We start from the raw sequence: 22,500 nt of genomic DNA, 5'->3' as shown, positions 1-22,500 counted from the left end.
CATATGGTGAGAGTACATATCTAGGCGGCGTAACGCAATGAGCAGCAGCTGGCAGGTTTGGGCTTGCTCGGGTATGTGTATTGAGACTACAGAAACACAACTTGTCGTGTTGGGAAGCAATAGGTGAAGGAGACAAACCTACCAAGACCTCCAGTCGAGGATCTCCAGCCAAGGTACTCGCTGACACCTGCAAAAGAGTGGGTTCATTCACGTCCTCTCCAGTCACTACTTCACAAGGGGAAGGAAAGGGGCAGAAGGAATACAGCTGCTTGGGCAAAGGGTCACACGCCGCACACCAGCAGGTTCTACTCTCAGCCAAGAACACATAGCAACATTACTTCCACGACTGAGAGGCTGCCTGGACCTTTACTGCACACTGTACACTGGACTCACGGCCCAGGGCTGAATGAGGTGTGGTCACCAAAGAGAGAGAGAGAGAGAGAGAGAGAGAGAGAGAGAGAGAGAGAGAGAGAGAGAGAGAGAGAGAGAGAGAGAGAGAGAGAGAGAGAGAGAGAGAGAGAGAGAGAGAGAGAGAGAGAGAGAGAGAGAGAGAGAGAGAGAGAGAGAGAGAGAGAGAGAGAGAGAGAGAGAGAGAGAGAGAGAGAGAGAGAGAGAGAGAGAGAGAGAGAGAGAGAGAGAGAGAGAGAGAGAGAGAGAGAGAGAGAGAGAGAGAGAGAGAGAGATAGATAGATAGATAGATAGATAGATAGATAGATAGATATATATATATATATATATATATATATATATATATATATATATATATATATATATATATATATATATAGAGAGAGAGAGAGAGAGAGAGAGAGAGAGAGAGAGAGAGAGAGAGAGAGAGAGAGAGAGAGAGAGAGAGAGAGAGAGAGAGAGAGAGAGAGAGAGAGAGAGAGAGAGAGAGAGAGAGAGAGAGAGAGAGAGAGAGAGAGAGAGAGAGAGAGAGAGAGAGAGAGAGAGAGAGAGAGAGAGAGAGAGAGAGAGAGAGAGAGAGAGAAGAAGGCTACAGAAAGAGAAACAGATGAGGAAACCACGTGTCAGGTCAATTGAAAACCTGCAGAAATGAAGAAGGGAAACAAGGATGAAAGAATAACATGTCAGGTGAACAGGAGGACAGCAGGACGGGTACTTACCTCGGCGGTCCGTAGATTCCAAGGCGGTCTGCAGGACGGTCACCCCGGGCACCACGATGGCGGGCAGGGTGCGGCTCCTGACCAAGGGCGGACGAGACCTCACCACGCCGCCCTCCTTCACCGAGCTGAGGGGCAACAGAGAAGAGGGTGTTGAGGTAAATGGTTCAGAGTTAAGGAGAGTACCTTAAGTCTTACTGTCGGTGGCGGTGAAGGTGGTGGTTGTTGTTTTATAATGTGTAATAGGTAAATGTGAGAGAAAATTATAAAATGTGATTTTTGATTTTTTTTTTTTTACTTAATTGATATGCTATTGTTTTAATTGCTATTTCATTGTGATTTTGTGATTCTTGATTTGTTATTATTATTATTATTATTATTATTATTATTATTATTATTATTATTATTATTATTATTACTATTAAAGATACAGGATCACATTGCATCTCTCTCTCTCTCTCTCTCTCTCTCTCTCTCTCTCTCTCTCTCTCTCTCTCTCTCTCTCTCTCTTTCTCTCAAATATCCCTACCTACCTGTCTACTTATCTATATATCTATCTATCTATCTATCTATCTATCTAAAATTTGAATTATATAGAAAGTGTTAATATACTTTTTAATGAAATAAAAATAACGACCGGACTGGACTATCTATCTGTCTATCTATCTATGACAGGCGCAGCAAAAACACAGCACTAACAACAGTCCAAACATCACGGCACCACCAACAGTCCACACATATCACAGCACCACCAACAGTCCACACATCACAGCACCACCAACAGTCCACATATCACAGCACCACCCAGTGTACACATCACAGCACCACCAACAGTCCACACATCACGGCACCACCAACAGTCCACACATCACAGCACCACCCAGTCTACACATCACAGCACCACCAACAGTCCACATATCACAGCACCACCCAGTCTACACATCACAGCACCACCAACAGTCCACACATCACAGCACCACCAACAGTCCACACATCACGGCACCACCAACAGTCCACACATCACAGCACCACCAGCAGCCTACACATCACAGCACCACCAGCAACAAACACATCACAGCATCCCATTTCACCTCATTGGCCACACTCAGCGCAGTTTTCCGCCAAAATAGACGATCAAGACACAGATTTTACGAGACCATTGACCGGGGACCAACTAAAGCTCTCTCTGTCTCTCTGTCTGTCGGTCAGTCTGCCTGTCTGTCTGGCTGTGTGTGTGTGTGTGTGTGTGTGTGTGTGTGTGTGTGTGTGTGTGTGTGTGTGTGTGTGTGTGTGTGTGTGTGTGTGTGTGTGTGTGTGTGTGTGTGTGTGTGTGTGTGTGTGTGTGTATGCCTGGCTGTCTCTATGTCTGTCTGTCTGTATATTTATTTGTTTCTATGTTTGTTTGTTTGTCTGTCTGCCTGTCTGTTTACCTTTGTCTCTTCTTCTTCTTCTTCTTCTTCCTCTTCTCTTATTATTATTATTATTATTATTATTATTATTATTATTATTATTATTATTATTATTACGGTTATTTATTTAGTTTAGGTGTATCATTCCATCCGTTTCTCTCTCTCTCTCTCTCTCTCTCTCTCTCTCTCTCTCTCTCTCTCTCTCTCTCTCATTGGAAACACGCGTGCTCATTCAGCCTTGCCGCGCAGCTCCACCCTGTATACACGCGTCCAGTCCCTACATCTGAATACCAAACGCTGCAATGGAAAATTAACTAGGCTCTGACGATGTTTATTGCACCAGTTTGAACTCAGTGACGCCCTCTGCAGGCATGGTGACGCAGAAGGGGCGGGACTTGCTAACGTTTTGGAGACTTAATATATTTTCATTATTTCTTATCAATGAACACACTGACACATAAGCGGCAGAGTGATTGATTGTTTCTTTCTTAAAAATTAATATTCGTTGATTTTTTTTTTCTCTAGGGATATCATTAGAATAGATGAGAAAGGGTTATGGTTAGCTTACAGGTTTCACAGGTACTTCCACGCGTAGGCCTGATGGCTTCATGCAACTTCCCTTATTCTCTTATCTTCTTATGTTCTTATGTTAGTTATTTAGTTACCGAGATGTATTAATATATCTCTCTCTCTCTCTCTCTCTCTCTCTCTCTCTCTCTCTCTCTCTCTCTCTCTCTCTCTCTCTCTTTCTCTCTCTCACGTACACAAAAACACATCACCAATACATCTATATCAGTACCAGTCTTGTCGTCATTACATTTCTGGGTCCCCTTTGCTTCCATCCCTCCGTCCCTGTCCCATCAATGCCCGCACACAGGACACAGGGTGCACCTGTATACGCGCCACCTGATCCCGTCCCCACGCTGCAGCCGGCGCCCCCTCTCCCTCCTCACAGCGGCGTTGAAAAACCTCATGATTGTCGCCGCGGGAATCGAGCCTCGCCAACAAAGTTATCTGAACCTTTGGAAATACTAGAAAGGGATATAAAAAGTGAAACCACTGACATTTTTTAAAATTTTTATTATTTTTTTTTTATTCCGCCAACATGAATGTGTAAACTTTGAGGGTACGGGGTGATAAGGTCTGTTTCTATCGTTTTTTTTTTTGTATAATGGGTGAATATATTTCTCTCTCTTTTTTTTTTTTTACTTTTTAATCTCTGAAGAGAGAAAAGTGAAGGATAAATGTTGCGAGGTCTGTCGCTGGGTGCAGGCGGCGGCTGGCGTGGTTGGCAGGTAAGTTGTAAGCTCGTTTAAGCAACAATTCCTCCTGCAAAACATGCCTTAATTCCTTACCAGCGCGGCAGCCAAAGACAACGACACGGTAGAAGCTTATGAACTAGATTCCAAATCTTCATCTGGGAACGCGGTCCTTGGAATGAAGATAAAGTGGCCGAGGAAATGACTCAGTGACTAGCGATGGAAATCTTGGGGCTTTTGACTTCACGTTCCGGTGGAGGAAGAGGCAGCACGCATCGAGACGAGACTCCGGAGGTCTATATTAGTGAGGTGAAGGGCCGCAGAGGAGAGCCGAGATGAGGAGCGTGGAGAGCAGCAGTGTAAGAAGTGGAAGAGGCAGCGAGCGAAAAGGAGAAGCTCAACTAGTAGAAACGTGGAGTAAAGAAAAACTGAAAGGGGAAGACACGACGGAGACGAAGAAATGGAAAGTAAAGAGGAAAGAAAAGGAGGGAAGGAGACAGAGAGAAGAGCATGCGAAGGAGAAAGCCAACCAATGGAGACGTGGAGTGAAAGAAAACTGAAAGGGGAAGTAAAGATGGAGACGGAGAAGAAACAGAGAGTAAAGAGGAGAGGAAAAGAAAGAAGGAGACAGGCAGGGGGGAGAGGGGCCGGAGAACGAGAAACGTGAGGGAAAGAGAGAGACAGCGGAAAACTTGGAGAAAATTGCAAGTCAGGATGTTATGTCACGGTGACTGAGTACTTCTTGGCTGGCGGTGTCCCGAGAGCCTCTTTGTGAGCCTCGGAGACGCGGCCTGACACACGACCCGACGTGGCAGGAATATGGAAGTTGGGCAGCAGAGGAAGGAAGGAAACGCCAATACCATTCCCGCAGTAAGAGCCAACTGTTAAAAGATTCTTAAGGGTTCTCTCAGTAAGGACCAATACCAGCGGCTTCTACGTATAGTAATGGGGGAATTAATGGCTATCTGCCAAGAGAAAGATGCTCGTGGCGGTGATGCTCCAGGCGATAAGAGATAAACGTGACCAAGATCCCGACCATTGCTGATGAAACAGAAAAGATGAGAGAGGCACTTGGGAAAGACAAAACTTTAATAGAAGTGTGGCTAAACGTATACAGCTGTTATTACCAGTAGACACGGAGCAAGATACTGGTCGAGGTCGTGCGAGAACAAGACTGGGAAGAACTGATTTTTTTAAGGCAGAATTAAATGATGAATGACTCAGTGATGAATAACTAGGTGATGAATAAAAAGGCGATGGAGGTGATGAATGCCCACATAATGAATAAAACAGGATGAATAACAAAGTGACGAATAAAGAGTGGTAGAGGAGATGAATGACCAGTTGATGAATAGCCAAGTGGTGAATGAAAAGTGATGAATAACTAAGTAATGAATAAAGAGGTGATGGAGTTTCCAGCATTTCGCATTTCCATGTCAACTTAGCAATTGTTCCTTTACCTTTAATCCGTTAAATTATTAAAACGAAAATGAGTAAAGAATCTCTAGTATTTACTCGTGAAAAGCGGCAATTGTTCGACACAAGAAGGAAAAAAAAAAAAACACTGGCGCCACCACCACAACAGGCACCGTTATCGCCACCCGCCGCTCTCCGTCCCCCAGCCGCTCACTGACCCACATAGGCGCGTTGACATAACCAGCTCGTAGGGGGACGCGAGAAGTGGGTCATATGAGGCAATAGGGATACACGGTCACTGGGGGAGAATTTTAAGGTCATCGGGGAAATAAATCTTGAAGAGAAAGGGGCAACTAGCTATGATGAAAGGTAAACCTGGAATTTTTTTGTTCTTCCTTCACCTGGACTTAATCCTTCTAATTCCTGACAATTCCTTCTTTATGAACACTTCTTCTGGCACTAATTCCGCTTAATTATTGTTGCAGTTCATGAGAAAAAGACAAGGTTGACCACTTATCCTCTCTTTTGTGTTCTCTGTCTCCACGTAAACAGTTTATATAATGCTCTGAAGGTCAACGCCCCCAGCAACACAAGGGATTATTATACAAGGAATGGTAGGCTTACTATGGAATGAAATCTAGAAGGGAGAAGCACTTAGCTATAAAAGACGTAAATTAAGGTTTTTCTTTGTCCTTCACTACCAAATAAAGAATGGCAGGCTTACTGTTTGTACGTGTAGTGAAATAGTGTTATCTGTACGCCTTTCCATATGGATAAGAAGAAAAGTCTAAGAGTAAAGGACAATAAAGTATCTTCTCTTGCTTTATCCGCCACGACTGAACAAAAGCATAGACGTTGAAAGAAGAGAAAAGAAACAGAGAGAGAGAGAGAGAGAGAGAGAGAGAGAGAGAGAGAGAGAGAGAGAGAGAGAGAGAGAGAGAGAGAGAGAGAGAGAGAGAGAGAGAGAGAGAGAGAGAGAGAGAGAGAGAGAGAGAGAGAGAGAGAGAGAGAGAGAGAGCCTTGTATGGAGTACAGTGCCTTGTCCTGGATGTCGAGTGCCCCCACCCACTTGCAGAGACTGGATGCTGTGCAACGCCGTGCCCTGCGCTTGGTGGGGATGGACGGACAGCAGCAGCAGCAGCAGCAGCAGCAGCAGCAGCAGGAGGAGCAGACCGGAGTCACGTCGCTGGAGCATCGGCGGGACGTGTCGGCGCTGGTGGTCCAGCACAAGGCCCGGGTTCTGGAGGTCCCTCATCTCAGCTCGATAAGGCTCCCACCACGAGCTGTCCAGAGGGAGTCCAGGACCACCACCTCCAATGACATGCTGGTGCAAGTGCCTCGATCTTACTCGAGGCAGCACCAGCGCTCTTACACAGCTAGAACCTCCAGACTGTGGAATGTGTTTACGGCAGCCACGAGTGATACACAGACAATGACACTCCAGCAAGTGAAAGTGGCTGCACACAGGTGGCGTAAAACACAACCCCCACACTAGTGCTGTGTTAATCATGTCTATATATATATAGTAGGATGAGTTCGCTTTTTGTATATATTTTCTTCTTTACATTTAAGTATAGGCTTTTCAAATAACAGCATAAAAAACGTGTTGTTTTAAGCCTGATGTAAATTTTGTTTAAATAAAAAAAAAAAAAAGAGAGAGAGAGAGAGAGAGAGAGAGAGAGAGAGAGAGAGAGAGAGAGAGAGAGAGAGAGAGAGAGAGAGAGAGAGAGAGAGAGACTAACTATTCTGGAGTGACAAGTGGGGAAGAAAAAAACGTATGCATTAGGAAAAGGAAAAAGGAAATGTACAGCAACTAGGACAAGGGGAAATAAAGATGTGTGTGTGTGTGTGTGTGTGTGTGTGTGTGTGTGTGTGTGTGTGTGTGTGTGTGTGTGTGTGTGTGTGTGTGTGTGTGTGTGTGTGTGTGTGTCGCTCCTTCAGTAGCTGCTTCGAATAAGGTGATGAAGTAAAGCGGTTAACCACAAACTTGCCTACTTTACATTCCTTTCCTTTTACGTTCCCTTAAAGACGAGTACCTTAAAATCTCTCACCTATAAGTTATGGCAAAAATAACGAGTCAGTCTGCGACACCTTACTTCAGTAGTAGCTTTGATTAATAAACTGAAGAGAAGAACCATAAACTTGCCTGATAACATTCCCTTCCTTTCACGAGTACCTTAAAATCTCACATCCTCAAGTTCTGGCAGGAATAATCAGTCAATCTCATCCCTGCACCCCTTAGCGCTGTCACCCTTCATCGCCCTTAATAACATAATCATGCCGAAAGGGGTCTGGAAATCACCGTTGTGGGTAAACAGAAAATCAGAGTTCCCCGTGCTATCTTGAACGCCTCCGCCAGCAGCTCCTCCAGCAGGGTCGCCGCCGCCACGTCACTCCACGTTACTCTGTAAATTATTCGTAATGAGGCGAAAACTGATAAATTTTTGGGCTAATCTGCAATCTGAAACGATGCTCCGAGCTAGATTGGGTACTGCCGCCTCGCCTCTCCTCGCCTCGCCTCCCCACCTCGTCGCACCAGCTCCCTCCACCACCTTTTCCCTTCATCAGGTCATCCCAAGCTGGTGATTACTTTTCCTATCTACTCTTGTTTTTATTGTGTTACGAATACCCTCTTCTACTTCTCCCTTCTCTCTTCCTCCCATTCTTTCTTTCCTTGCCTTTTCTTTTTTCTTTCTTTTTCTTTCCATTTTTCTACTTATCTCTTCTATCCATCTATTCATTCTTCCTTCCTAGCTTTCTCCCCACTTCCCATCCTTCCTTCCTTTATCTTTTTATCTCTCTCTTCCATCCCTCCTGTCTCCTTTTTTCTGCTTTCATTCTTTGCTCATTCCCCTCCTTCACTTTAAAATTCCACCTTCCTTCTTTCCTTGTTTTCCTCTTTCGTTTCCTTAACTTGTTTTTCTGCCTTCCTTTCTTCCCTCATACCTTCTTCCAGTTCCTTCCTTCCCTCACTCACTTCCTACATACTTCACTTCTCTCAGGTTCTTCATTCCTTCCCGCCTTTCCTCTACCCTTTCATCGCTCCCTCTTTTAGTCCACTCCCATGCTTAAGCTTTCGTTCACCGGCATCGCGTTCCATCGGCGTTAGGTTAAGTTACTAGTTACAGGGCAGGTGAGAAGGTGCTCGCTCCGCTCCGCTGCTCAGGTATACACTCATAAACAGTTTTCCTGGGATCGTTTACTCGATTTTGTCCGTGGGAATATACGAAGAATTATAAGTAAAATTATGCTAGTTATAAATGTCGATCCTACTGTCGATGTACATAGCTGGAAAAAGGAAATAATTGGGCTTTATAAAACTGGATACGAGGTTCTAAAAAAATAATAGGTGTAAAAAAGTTATGTGGGATCAGTGCCAAGTCTTAAAATTTTACGGTTCCTTGATGTCTCGAATTTGTTATGACGAAGCGAAAACAGGAAAGGCGATGAGAGAGAGAGAGAGAGAGAGAGAGAGAGAGAGAGAGAGAGAGAGAGAGAGAGAGAGAGAGAGAGAGAGAGAGAGAGAGAGAGAGAGAGAGAGAGAGAGAGAGAGAGAGAGAGAGAGAGAGAGAGAGAGAGAGAGAGAGAGAGAGAGAGAGAGAGAGAGAGAGAGAGAGAAAATTTGAAAAGCATAATAATTGTGATCAAAGAATGAGGATGAATTGCCAGAGATAACGAGAAAGAACACACACACACACACACATATGGACACGCACAGAAACAAAATACATACAATGAAACGGAGACAAAGACAGAGGCAAACAAAGGCAGTGACAAACACGAAGCAATAAACTAAATAAATGAAAACTAACACTGGCTCTTGCATTCCTGACACAAAAATAGACGAGAAAAAACAAACAAAATAACTCTGAATGCATTTTGCGTGAAAAACGAGATGAATAAAGAACAAACGAATGAATAAAATAGATGCACAATGCAAAAAAAAAAAATACGTACATCATTCACATAAAAGCAAAAATCAAGTATGAATGAATGAATGAATGAATGAATGAATAGAATATATAGGATGTACAGATGAATAAACGTAATGCAAAAATACATACATGATTCACATTTAAAAGCAAAGTATGTATGTTTAATAGAAGTAAAAATAAAAACTGACGCGACATTAACTCATGCAAAAAGCAAATAAGTCACCGCCACGCCGCCATCATAGACAACGATAATTGCATTTTTTTAAGGAATTTTTTTATGGCGTGCGAATCACACACACACACACACACACACACACACACACACACACACACACACACACACACACACAAAGTAAACGAGATGGAAGGAAGTTGCTGATAAATTTAATTAACGGGAGACTTTTAAATCACACAAACATATACACATTCTCTCTCTCTCTCTCTCTCTCTCTCTCTCTCTCTCTCTCTCTCTCTCTCTCTCTCTCTCTCACAAAGGCGTATTGGACTTTAATAATTCTACTGAAATAATGGATATTGGAGGAGGAGGAGGAGGAGGAGGAGGAGGAGGAGGAGGAGGAGGAGGAGGAGGAGGAGGAGGAGGAGGAGGAGGAGGAGGAGGAGGAGGAGGAGGAGGAGGAGGAGGAGGAGGAGGAGGAGGAGGAGGAGGAGGAGGAGGAGGAGGAGGAGGAGGAGGAAAGGAGGAGGAGGAGGAGGAGGAGGAGGAGGAGGAGGAGGAGGAGGAGGACGAGGAGGAGGAGGAGGAGGAGGAGGAATAAAGAAGAGGAAAAAGAGGAGGCGGATTAATAAGGATAATGGAGCGGACGGAAACGTAAAGAGATATAACAGAGAGAGAGAGAGAGAGAGAGAGAGAGAGAGAGAGAGAGAGAGAGAGAGAGAGAGAGAGAGAGAGAGAGAGAGAGAGAGAGAGAGAGAGAGAGAGAGAGAGAGAGAGAGAGATTGGCAGATAGACGAACAGAAAGGCAGACAGATGGGCACACAGACACACACACACACACACACACACACACACACACACACACACACACACACACACACACACACACACACACACACACACACGGGTACAATTCCCACGACCCTCATTAACATAACAGCAACCATCAAATTATCATATTTCTCTCCCTTGTTTCTGCACTTCATCAAATATCTCCATTACTTTCTCCTCCTTCCTGTCCTTCTCTTCACTTCATTCCCTTCTCCTACTTCTCGTTCTCTCCGTCCTTTCCTCGCTCTTCCTTCTTCTGCCCGCTCTCCCTCTCCCCTCTCGGCTCCAAACTCCTCTCGTCACACTAACTTTTCAAGGTTCTTAACGTGATACATGACGGCACGCTGCTTTTTTCATCAACAACGACAGACGCTTTGACCCTCGCCAGTCTTGCACCTTAACACGAACCTGACGGACCTCTTATGCTTCTTATGACAGACAGGAGACAGAAGCAAATAGAAGAAAATGACCCAACGAAATCTTGACATTTAGCTACCTTTGAGATACCTGATTTTGTATTTACCCTTTTTTTTTTTCTTTTTTCAGGAGACGAGAAAGTAACCTCAGAAGCACAGCAAGATTTTACATGTTAACGAAATTCTTGTGTTTTTCTCTTGACACCAACAAGAAGAAGAAAATCTGTCACAGCTCCTCCTTGACTCGTGGTTGAATGTCGTCTCATTGTTCTTGTTTATTTATTTTTTTTTTATTTTTTGCAGCGAAGGGATAAAAGTGACCTAAGAAAGAAAAGAAAATCATACATGTCACCGCATAACCAGACACGCAGTAGCCTCTAACTTCAAGACGAAAGCCTCGCTGACACAACTCTTTTCCGACTCGTTCGTAAATATCGTCTCATTGCCAGATTTTCTGCAGCGAAGGGACAACTTGACCTCTTTAATACAAGGAGACTTCACATGGCACCGCATAACCTGACACAAAGTAGCCTCTAACTTCAAGACGAAAGCCTGACTGATGCAACTCCTCTCCGACTCGTGCCCGACTCGTTTCATCGCCCAATTCTTCAGTAAACGGACAGAGGAGAGAAAAGAGAAAAGGGAGAAAGAGAAGTAGCTCTAATGTGAAAAGGTTGTGTGGTCTGTTTTCCAGCGCGTTGGGGGAATAAATTTCAAGCAATTTGCCAGGACGAGACGTCACTTGGTGAGGATTTATGGGTTGTCTGGCTTGACTGATAATCCTTCTTGACCTTAGACGGCTCTGAGCTTTTGTTTTAACTTCACTTGTACCCTGACGTAACCCCACAGCTGTCTGTGCAACACATCCACCTGTACCTCACCATCTTTTGGCACTTCCTTCACCTTCATGGTCTTGTTCGATATTTCTTTCCCAGTTAACCCCATTGCGATCCAGTACTTCGTCCTCGCCTTATTGCACCTCCCCATTCAGCTCCACGTCTCTCCAGCTTCCCATCTCTCCTCCGACAAGCCCTACATCTAACCCTCGCGTCCTGGCTCCCTTCATCCCGTCACTCACTCACGCAAGGGACGATCATTCTTGGTTGGGGACATTTTTGTGCACTTTTTTTTTTGCATGCTGGACAGTGTGTGTGTGTGTGTGTGTGTGTGTGTGTGTAGTTTATCGAGTCAAATGTACCTAAAAATATCACACGGCGTAAAACAAAAGTCGTGCCACTGTGATACGCAAAAACAAGTGCAGATCAATATCAGAAGCAATTATTAAAAAGTTGCTTTCATGGCAACAAAGTGGAAAATGAACGCGCTCGGTCCTCTCCCGGACTGAAATTACGAGCAGCCTAAAATAGAAAAGTGTGCGTGGTTTTTATAAATAGTTTTTAGCCGATGAAAAATATTGGGACTTGCACACACACACACACACACACACACACACACACACACACACACACACACACACACACACACACACACACACACACACACACTCACACACACACACACACACACACACACAAGTCCACTACTTTTTGCTGTGAAACTAATACATAAGAACCACATTTCAATCAGCCGTTTGCGCAACATAATTTAGCCACACACATAGAAATATAACAAATAAAACAAACACATGTAAACAAACTGAAACGCTTCCCTCCACCAGTGTGTTTATAAAAAAAAATAAGAGTAAATTATATCCATACAGTGATTCCGCTTCCTCGTTCCAAGCATTTTCATGGCGACAATAAAACCGGGTGAGTTCGGGCCGGAGACTTTATTAGTTCAGTAATGGACACCCCGAGGGCACCACACCGAGGGTCACGTCGGGCGCACTCCACCCACTGGCCTGCCTCGAGTCACAAACAGTCCTCTGCAACTCCGCCTTGTGTTCTTTGGTTTGTCGTTACAACTACATGTGCTTTCAGGAATCACAGAGATGGTTAGTCGGATTCACGTTGGTGTTAAATTATCACTAGAATAATGCAATATGCTCTTAGAAAAATATATGCTCTTAAGAATCATGAAAGTACCCTTGAAAACCCCCGTAAATTTTCAGACGTCATAGAGATAACTACTCAGATTCCCATGAGTGTTTTGTCTCACTGATGGTATAGAGTCCTTGTTATATTATTATTGGAATCATGACAACACCCTTGAAAACCTTAGTAAATTCTCCGACGTCACAAAATCAGATTCTGGTAGGAGTTTTTTCTCACTGATGGTATATATATCTTGTCAAACTGTCACCAGAATCATGAAAATATCCTTCACTACCTCATTTATTTCCACTACGGCCACTTAATTAAAAAACTGTCGAGATAATACGCCTAGATTTTTGAGGATAGTGACCAGAATCGTTCTCTACAACCCTGGGGACTCGAGCGTCACGCCCCTGCCACCAAACACGTGCGCTAAGACCAAGGAGGTAATCACGCCTGACGCATGGCTTTATAAGGACCTATTTTTGGAGCCTGGCCTGGAAGCAATTGTGGCAGCCTGTCTGGAGAAGCTAAAAATATACTTCAATGTATATAAATTTATGCGTGGTGGAAAATGACACATATTCGTATATATGTGGGATGAAGGAATGCGGCGTCCACGTCAGGGAAGGAGGAGGAACAAGGCTTTCTTCTCGGCGCTAATGGAAAATGATGGACAGACGAGAGAGGGGGAAGTCCTCGAGAAACGGGCGCCGGACTCAAGTAGCAGAGAGAGACGGGCGAGGAGAAGGAAGGCAGGGGAAGGAGACAGACGAGGAGGAAGAAGACAGACTAAGAGAGACAAGGCGGAGAAAAAGAAAGATAAGAGAGAGAGAGAGAGGGAAACAGGTAAGAAAGGAGACAGACAAGAATGAGGAACGCGGAGAAGGGGGAAAGAAATAGGAGAGGAAGAGAGACAGAGGTGAGGGAGACAACGAAGAGGGAAAGACAAAAGGGGAGAAGACAGATAAGGATGAGGGAGACAGATCAAGAAAGACAGGGAGAAGGGAAAGGAAGAGACAGGAAAGAAGAAAGGAAGACAGGGGAAGAAGAGAGGAGGCAGGAAAGAGGAAAGGAAAACAGGAAAAGGAGAGAGGAGAGAGACGGAACGCACAAATTCATTAACACTGGTAAAGTTTGTTGCTATTTTCGTGTGGCGCTCATGTAGTCTGGAGGAGGCTCGTAAAAATAGCCTCCGTGCCTTCCTCTTTGTCCGAGTAATTTTTCAACCCCCCCACCTCGACCTCGTGTGGCGCCGCGGTCGATATTCCCAGCGATCTGACCCCGGATTATGTTCACTGGGAAACACGCCGCTAGCTACGTAGGTATGACCTACGTAGGTATGACCCGCCCACCCACTGACCTCCGCTGTTTGGTTTGGTGCGCTGGATTCCTGTTGCTACCTGAGACTGAAACGACGCGCCTTAACTAGTGTAGTGCAATCTAAAAACCACTGATGCTTCGTGATCCCACCCATTTGAGACACTCCAAGACGTCCCACTCACTCCCCTGCTGCTCAACTCGCTCCAAGCCTTGCCGTCTCTCCCACTCCTTCGTGCCTTCACCCTCCGCTCTATTCCCGTCCCTCTCTGCTAGCAACAGCCACAGTATGCTTGTCGAAATAGTACTACAATCGAGTCTAGACTGTCTGGATCCGCGTTGTCTCGTTCCCTGTGTCCCCCTCGCCTTCCCTACGCTGACCAAAGGTAAGGAGGGGATGGGGTTACGTAACACCGCCCTGACGCCTCCACTCTCCATTTTTATGCGCTACAACGTAAAAAATTGAGACATATTTCATACAGAATAACCTAATAAAATGCCCCTTTCGGCCGTGTCTCTTAAGTGCATATGTGTAAAATTACGATAATGAAGATAGCAAAAAATTACGCTCTCTTAATTGATTTTCGGTTAAAAAAAAGTGGGGATTGATTATAATATCGTTGTTTCTTGTCCAGATATCTGAGGAGTATATTGGAATTAAGGTTTTTAATAAGGTGTGTGTGTGTGTGTGTGTGTGTGTGTGTGTGTGTGTGTGTGTGTGTGTGTGTGTGTGTGTGTGTGTGTGTGTGTGTGTGTGTGTGTGTGTGTGTGTGTGTGTGTGTGTGTGTGTGTGTGTGTGTGTGTGTGTGTGTGTGTGTGTGTGTGTGTGTGTGTTTGTCGCCAGCTTCCCCTCTCCCTGTCACGGTGCACAAGCCCTCCACTCCTTCCCTCTAACAAGGAGTGCCAATTATCTCTCCCTTTTCAGAGTTCTTATTTTTGTCGGCTGCCTTAATTAGTGGCCACACTGCCTGCATATTAATTACCAGTCACGCCTGCCGCTGCCCAGTGTCGACTGTCTGTCTAGGAGCGCGTCTTTGTTCGCTCCAGTGTTCGCTGTATTCACGATACTTCACGAGAATGAGTGGAGGTGTGAGGGAGCCGCGGAGCACACAAGACACACACGTGGCCCACACTCTAAAGTGAGTCCATTTTGATAACAGAGAAATTTCCAATACCTCTTTTACTTAATTTTACAGCCACTTGTGAGACCCGTGATCCCTCATTACCAATAATGGTGGATTACTCGCCTCGCCGGGACTCATACGGCCACCCAATTCCCTCCTAAGGATCGTCCACGGCCTTTGATTGCCTCTACTTGATCCCCAGACGCAGCCGCACGATGTCTGCAGGCTTTCCTCAACTGAACCCGTCTCAGCTCACCCTCCGGCCGGAGTGTGCACCGCAATGTTTGTATCCGCTTCCAACAAAGCCAGGGATGGAGAAGGAAGGACCTGCTGGTGGTGGTGGTGGTGGTGGTGATGACAAAAGTTGCTCGAGAATTGGTGAGAGGGAGGATAAAAAATTCTTGGGGCGTGGAACCTCTTAAAAATCAGTCCTATTGATTCGTGTCTCCAGCGATCTCCGGTGAGGGGAGTGGTTACAATTACCGATATGGACGGGGAGGAAAAGGAGGGGAAGAAAGAACACAGTAAACACCCCAAGCCTAAAAAGTAAAGCCTTGGGTGAATACACGGTGGAAGACTAGAGGAGTGATACCAGTGAACATGCTGAGTTTCCTACAAAAAATGGCAATACGCATGAACATATTTCCCAGGCTGTGTCTGCAGTGTGCCGGAACCTCCGCCATCTGGCAGGCTTGCTGCAGGCCGGACCTCGGCAACCCTTCATCAATGCTCGTCGTTGGGGACGAGCGTGGGCACGGAGCGTGGCCGCTGGCAGTTCGATCGGCAGTGGCTAGTGGGCATTCATCTCCAAGAGGGGCCTGGGGGCTTGGGCGGCCTGTCCATTGCACAAGCCTTGTCCGGACTGTGAGGCAGCATCCCCTGCACTTCGTGGAGGTTTCGTGGAAGGATCCGATACGCTCACCGTCGGTAATAACTTTAGGGGAAGTAAAGACGAGGTTTATGGTTATTCTGACTGGAGTCGCGGGAGAAGGAAACGAGAGACAGGATTCAACTACTAGTGTATCATTGTTCCTTCACTGTCGCTCCCGCCCACTGGTAACATTATCGCGGCTTCACTGAAGGACGCTCACAAAATACGTAAGAAAATAAAAAAAAATCCTACTTGTGTGAAGAGCATCAGCTATTCTAGAAACTCAATTAATTTAAAGTGTATAAGAATTTCTTTTAAAAAATGAAGAGTTCGTGATCCCGTGACTTATCTACAGCAGGTCTGTTGTAGAGGCGGTGGCGGCGCAGGCTATCTCCCTTGCATCATCAGAGGTGAGGGCCAGTCAGCGACCCTGTGACTCTCTTTAGTACAAAATCCCTTAAGACTGTGATGGACGCCATATTTTATCACACAATATCGACTGAGTCATAAAAAGTGAAGGAGGATGATCTATTGTCTCCCAGACCACTGCGACCTCGCTCAAGGCAGCAGTCTGTGGCGTGAGCCTCTCGATTATATCTCGTGGCACGGAAACTGTTTAGAGCGGCACACTGAACAGATCCTCCTAACAACGGCTGCTCTGCCTTAAGCCTTCGCTGCGGCCTCGCTAAGCAAGAAAACAAGGCCTGGGTTATCGGATGAGGGTTCCTCCCGCAAAGTTTTGGTCTTCGGTTTCCCTGGAAAAAGATACGTCTATTTTGGAAAGTCCGTAACGACTAACGGGGGAGGGGAGCACGGCACTTCCCACCTTGCTGCTCATCCCCTGTTGGCGATATGGTGCAAGGGACGAGATGCCTGCCTTCATTATGTGCCGCGCCGCTTTCACGGGGTAGAAATGAAGCAGCATTCATGGTCCTACAAAGCACAGAGGATCAGAAGACTAATTTCGTTACTGAGCGTCACCATTCATGGACGTACGTGGGGGGATGCGCGAGGCCTTCAGATCGCTAAGTACAGTCGGATCAATACTTTTTGAACGTATCACCGACATGGAAAAGCGAAATATGCAAGGCACGGACATCATTTAATACACCTGTCCTTGCTACATTATCCGGATAAAAAAAATAATAACCATTATTATTCAAACCTAATCAGGTGCATGCAAAAGTCACTGCCACCCCTCCATCCATCCACCCATCTATCCATCCAGTATCACAGCTGCCAAGGTTGTATTCGAATCTGCACTCAACACTGAAACATCCTGACCCAAAACTGAGGTTCGGCTGCTGCCACAAACATATCCACAGTCCCTTCCCTTCCTTTCCCTCGGCAGGTCCCTCGTCACTACAGCTGCGGCGAGCGATGACAAAGGAACCTAACCACTCGTGTCACACTGAAGGAAACGTGTTGGGGATTCCTCCGCCACACAACCTCGACGGAATATTAGTCTTTCCACAAGTCCTCTTTGTACGCGTCAATCAAAGGAGGCGACTGGACAAGATCGGATATGAATTTCAAATGTACTCGGTGAGGCGCCTCTCTTGGTCACTTTCTGCCACTATAGGGTTTCCAGCCGGCCTCAAACCCCTTCCATCATCGGGACAAACAAACACGCCATCGGCCGAACATTAAATTTACCTAAAAAACTAAAATTCATGCGGATCGAGAAGATAATTAAGAGAAATCTACTCGTATTTGGAAGGAAGAGAGTTCAGAAAGGGATCAAAATTGTGTTTAGAATGTATGACACCGAAGCATATTTATTCTATCATATATTTTTTTCTAAGCATCAAATATTCACTTACATCCTCTTCTGTGCACGTCTCACTGTGCTGGGAAACTGTTTCATTCAGGGTTAGCGGGCCGCCTGCCGGGCTATTCAAGCCTTACACACACACACACACACACCATCCTTCGCCTCTTTCCTCCTCTCCACTTCTCGCAATAAATCTTATCACAGAGATTCGCAGCCTACTTGCTATTTTCAATTCTTTTCCGGCGACCTTTCTCTCCTTTCTCGCCAGCTTGGGTTGCAGGGATGAGTGAGGGGACGGGGAGGGCTGAATGATCTTTCCCCTAATACTGGTAGTTAGTGTAGGTGGATCAGTTAAATCAAACAGTCTAGTAGAGAAGTGAAGGTCCGTTTCTGTTCGTAATCCTTTGTAATCCTTTGAAATCCTCTTAGAAAGTTTATTCTAGGTCTATGATGAGCTCGGGCACGACCGCTGCGCAGGAGGAGGCTGAAGGCGTCCCACTGGATTACACAGACTTTTAAAGGAGTTCAGGAGGCGGGCTGGATCTTTCCAAAACGCTAGCGGGTGGGGGAAGGTCGGTGAATGCCCCCAGGAGTTCTTATGTTCCTTCACTATTTCATTGTGGAGATAAATTCTCCCACAATCTCTCTGCGGTCTATTAACTTATGATTTTACGGTATACATGCAGAATATTCCTCTTATGTGTGATTTGAGAGTTTTAGGTTCGTAAGGATTTTCTCTTTTATAAAGGCGACGATCAAAAGTCACGATAGACTGACTGGGTGGAAGGAGCGAAGCCAGCAGATGGTGCGTGTGTTTACTTCTGCGTGTTAAGGCAGACGGCGCCGTGACCCGGGAATGTTATCTGGCTCTAGAAGGAGCGTGTTGGACTCATACCAGCATCATAACATGCAGCTACGCTTCAGACCATCAACTTTTTTCTCCTTTCTTCATTGGCTTGGAATGTGGTGGTGTTGCACGCGGATTGGGGTGCCTGGAAAGAGGTAATGGAAGCAGCACAGTAGTAGCAAGGTGTGAGGCGAGAAGTGTTTAGTGTTCTTTAGTAGCCAGATGCTGCGACGCCTTCCAAGATGACCGCCCTGGCTGTGAGCTGCAACCAGCAGAAATGTTCCTCTGTGCACCAGCAGCAGCAGCAACAACAACACCACCATCGCGCTGCTGTTGCCATTCTCCAAGTTTCATTCAGATAACACGAATGTTGCTCTCAGTCTATAAAAGTGAAGGTCAATGTATTCTCATGCTAAGCACTAGGAAAAGTCAATGTGCAGGACAAAGGAATGCACGTTGGCGGCTTGGTTCACTGGGCAGCACTGGAGTCCATCACGACCAAGTCACTGAACGCTGACAGTGGCTTCCTATAAAACGGATGCTCACTTGTACAAACCAAGTGAGAAAAGTGTTTTTTTTATGAGGTGGGTAATGACTCCCAAGTCCCAGCGAAAGTCACTCGCTAGAACACATCTCGCAGGAGAACACTACAGGACAAACTCGCGTCCACTTCATTACGTGACGACGACCGTTGCCCGTGGAACGTTTGGTTGGCGGCGGGAGGACGATGTGGTGCGTTGCCCGATAATGACATCAGTGGAAAAGACTGAGTGGTGAGGAGTGAAACAGAACGCAAGGACGCAATGTCAGGAGGACTACACATGTAGCCAACAAGGAGTAGATGAGGGAAAGATAGAGCAGAAGCAACAAACCGAAGACTAGAGGACGCTGGCATCAAGTACATTACAAGACAAAAGTTGACCAAATGAGTTCGAGCAGAAACAATTAAGCCTCAACTCTTTACTGAATCCCAAATCGCGTTGAGAACAGCAGAGAAGTAGTAACAGAAGCTTTACTCCCGTGCGGTGCTGTCCTCGAGCGAGCATCGTCGACGTGGACGGCAAGAGAAGCAGAAGCAGAGGCAATGAGGGAAAGGGAGAGAGTGAGCGAGGGAAGGTTAGACAAAGAGACTGTAAATGAAAGCGCGTATTGCCACGAGCCCCTTAAAAAGGATTATTTGATCATGTGACGGACCAGCAAGAATCATTTCAAGAGGAACAGGGAAAGGGAGAGGGGAGAATAAGAGGAGGAAACAGGAGAAAGACAGCTAGCGAAGAGAAGGAGAAGATTGAGAGTAAAGGAAGGAAGACTGTATTCGGAATATGACGGAGTAAAAAAGAGAGAGAAAAAACAGCAACATAGCTCTACTCTCAACAGAACTTGCCGGCTGTTACCAGGAAGCGTGACACTCAAAGACATTCCTGAGCGCACCAGCCAGAAGTAAAAGGGAGAAAAACCCGACAGCAATATAAAAAGAACAAGTGGAAAAGGAAATGTCCGGGAAGGGGGAATGTCTGGAGGGAGAAAGTAAAAAAAAAAGAGAAAATATAACGATAAGGAAGAGGAGGTAAAGAAAAGGTTTGTTTGTGTGTGTGTGTGTGTGTGTGTGTGTGTGTGTGTGTGTCGTCACCATCATTATCATCAGCAGCAGGAATTCTACATACATCTACCAGTAAGAGGAAGGAAACAATTTCTAACTAAACCACCAAACAAAGAATCACGTTTATGCTCCTGGTGAAAAACGATGACGGGAAGAATGATCGACTATCAATGCATGAAAGAAGAGGTAAAAGTGGAGCTTCAGAAATAAAACGTAGGAGAAACATTACTAACTCCTTTCCTTCCCCTTCCCTTACTCCTTCCCTCCTTTCCTTCCTTCCTTCCTTCCCTTCCCTTTCCTTTCCTCGTCAAGGCCACTCGCTCCTATCTCACATCGACTAACGGGAGGCAATAAGGAAATAAGATACGACACACCAAAATTGTCTTGCTAATGAATGGAGTTTCTTTCACTCTCCTAGCTAAGTTATATTGCCATAGCTCTCTCTCTCTCTCTCTCTCTCTCTCTCTCTCTCTCTCTCTCTCTCTCTCTCTCTCTCTCTCTCTCTCTCTCTCTCTCTCTCTCACTTTCCCTCTTTTTTTCACCTTTCATCCCTTTCCATTCTTCTCCCTCTAACCTCTTGCCTTTTTTTCCTTTGATTTCCTCTACTCCTCCCACTATCTACTCCCACTGACTACTTTCATACATCTTTTCCTCTTCCTATCCCTTCCTTGCTTACCACCCTCTATCTTCTCTCCTTCCCGACTAACGCAACGTGAACCAAGATTATCCGAACATGAGAGTAATAAACTTAAGCACTCGATGAAGTTTCGCCTCTTAGTCTCAGATACTCACGAGTTTCATGGACAAGGAAAGTTAGAAGGTGGAGGCATTGTGGTGGTGGTGGTGGCGGCGGCGGCAAGACATGGCGGTGTTGCAGGATCTGGTAAGGTATATTGAGAATGGGTAGGCCTTGAGTTCATGGCGTGTAATGGGAGACAATGCAGTGATTAAGAAGATGGTATACGTGTTAATGTGTTGCTGTGTGTGTGTGTGTGTGTGTGACTGAAGCTTCAACAAGTAACTCCAGCTAACAAAAATATATCCAACAATCCATGCAAGGTGTCCCAGCCCTACAGAACCCTCCCTAACCCTCCACAACCCTTTACAATTCATCTATAACTTTTCACAGCCTTCCGCAGCCCTTCACAGCCATCAACTATCATCCACAGCCCACCCATAAACCTCCACAACCCTTCTTAATCAATCCTCAACCATCCAAAACCCTCCACAAACCTTCTCAACCCTCCACAGCTCCTCACAACCTTCCATAACACTCCAGAACTCTCCAAAACCCCTCCAAAGCCCTTTATAATCTTCGACAACCCTCCCAACTTTCCCCAACCCTCCACAACCTTTCCGCAATATCCCATCCCCAAACTCCCACAATTTTCCATGACCCTTCCCAACCCTCCACAACACTACCACCTTCCACAACCCTCCCCTAACCTTCCAGGCCCCTCCACCAGCAGCCAGCAGCAAGGTGAACAGCGAAGGGAGGCTGGGCGCTTGGTGTAGGTTCCGGCTTAAAACAATTTTCACGAAGGGTACAACACCTAAAGCCCTGAAATCTAGCGACGTGTATGAGATTTACATTCCATCCTTGTATGCAGAGGCTGTTTGTCACCCTAATCCCCCGCCATGACACCCGCCTGCCTGCCTGCCCACCTCCTCCCCCTGCTTCTCCTCCCCTCAGCCATCCAATCCCTCAGTCTCCCCTTCCCCTCTCCTCCTCCACTTCCAGCACTCTCACCAGCCTCTCATCTCCCTTATCCAATCGAGCACACTCTGTCCCTCACCTCTCCCTCCTATTCTAGCGCTCTCTATCTTCCTCTCCCCTTCTCCTCCCAATACTCTCCGCTCTCTCTCCCCACTTCACCACCTCCCTCTCCCATCCCAGGACCCCTCTTTCTACCACTCACCCTCTCATTCTACCACCCTTTCCTCTTCCCCTTTCTCTCCCCTCCCATCCCTAAACTCTCCCTCTCCCCTCACCCAGACACCTGCCAACATACTCACTCCCACCTTTTTTACCTGCATCACACCCTATCCCCCCTTCTCCCCTTTCCCCTCCCCACGCCTCCCCGCACGCTGGTAACGCCCCACACGAAACTCAACGGAGAAAAGTAGGAAAAAATGATGAAAAACGCGGGCAAGGACCAAAAAGCCTTTGGAGGGGAAGAAAGGATTTTGAAATCCTGTGGGATAAACATAAAGGGTTGAGAGAGAGAGAGAGAGAGAGAGAGAGAGAGAGAGAGAGAGAGAGAGAGAGAGAGAGAGAGAGAGAGAGAGAGAGAGAGAGAGAGAGAGAGAGAGAGAGAGAGAGAGAGAGAGAGAGAGAGAGAGAGAGAGAGAGAGAGAGAGAGAGAGAGAGAGAGAGAGAGAGAGAGAGAGAAAGAAGAGACAGA

General features: G+C 46.0%; 1 protein-coding gene across 6 annotated transcripts in view; it reads right to left on the bottom strand.

The window, feature by feature from the left end:
• LOC135114267 (ankyrin repeat and fibronectin type-III domain-containing protein 1-like) overlaps nt 1-22,500 on the bottom strand; it is a 283,842-nt gene that overhangs the window by 187,193 nt on the left and 74,149 nt on the right. For 4 of the 6 annotated variants that reach the window (XM_064030127.1, XM_064030128.1, XM_064030129.1 and 1 more), the window contains 2 exons: nt 1,128-1,252; nt 143-187 (listed from right to left, as the gene is read on the bottom strand). In XM_064030127.1, coding sequence (XP_063886197.1) covers nt 143-187; nt 1,128-1,252 — 170 coding nt within the window. The remainder of the gene's footprint in view (nt 1-142; nt 188-1,127; nt 1,253-22,500) is intronic. The other 2 variants (XM_064030130.1, XM_064030133.1) reach the window with 1 other exon arrangement.

This window comes from Scylla paramamosain, chromosome 27 (genome assembly GCF_035594125.1).
Source record: "Scylla paramamosain isolate STU-SP2022 chromosome 27, ASM3559412v1, whole genome shotgun sequence".
In the NCBI taxonomy this organism is placed as follows: domain Eukaryota; kingdom Metazoa; phylum Arthropoda; class Malacostraca; order Decapoda; family Portunidae; genus Scylla; species Scylla paramamosain.
Note: the sequence above shows the minus strand (reverse complement) of the source record. Positions and strands in the feature narration are given on the sequence as shown.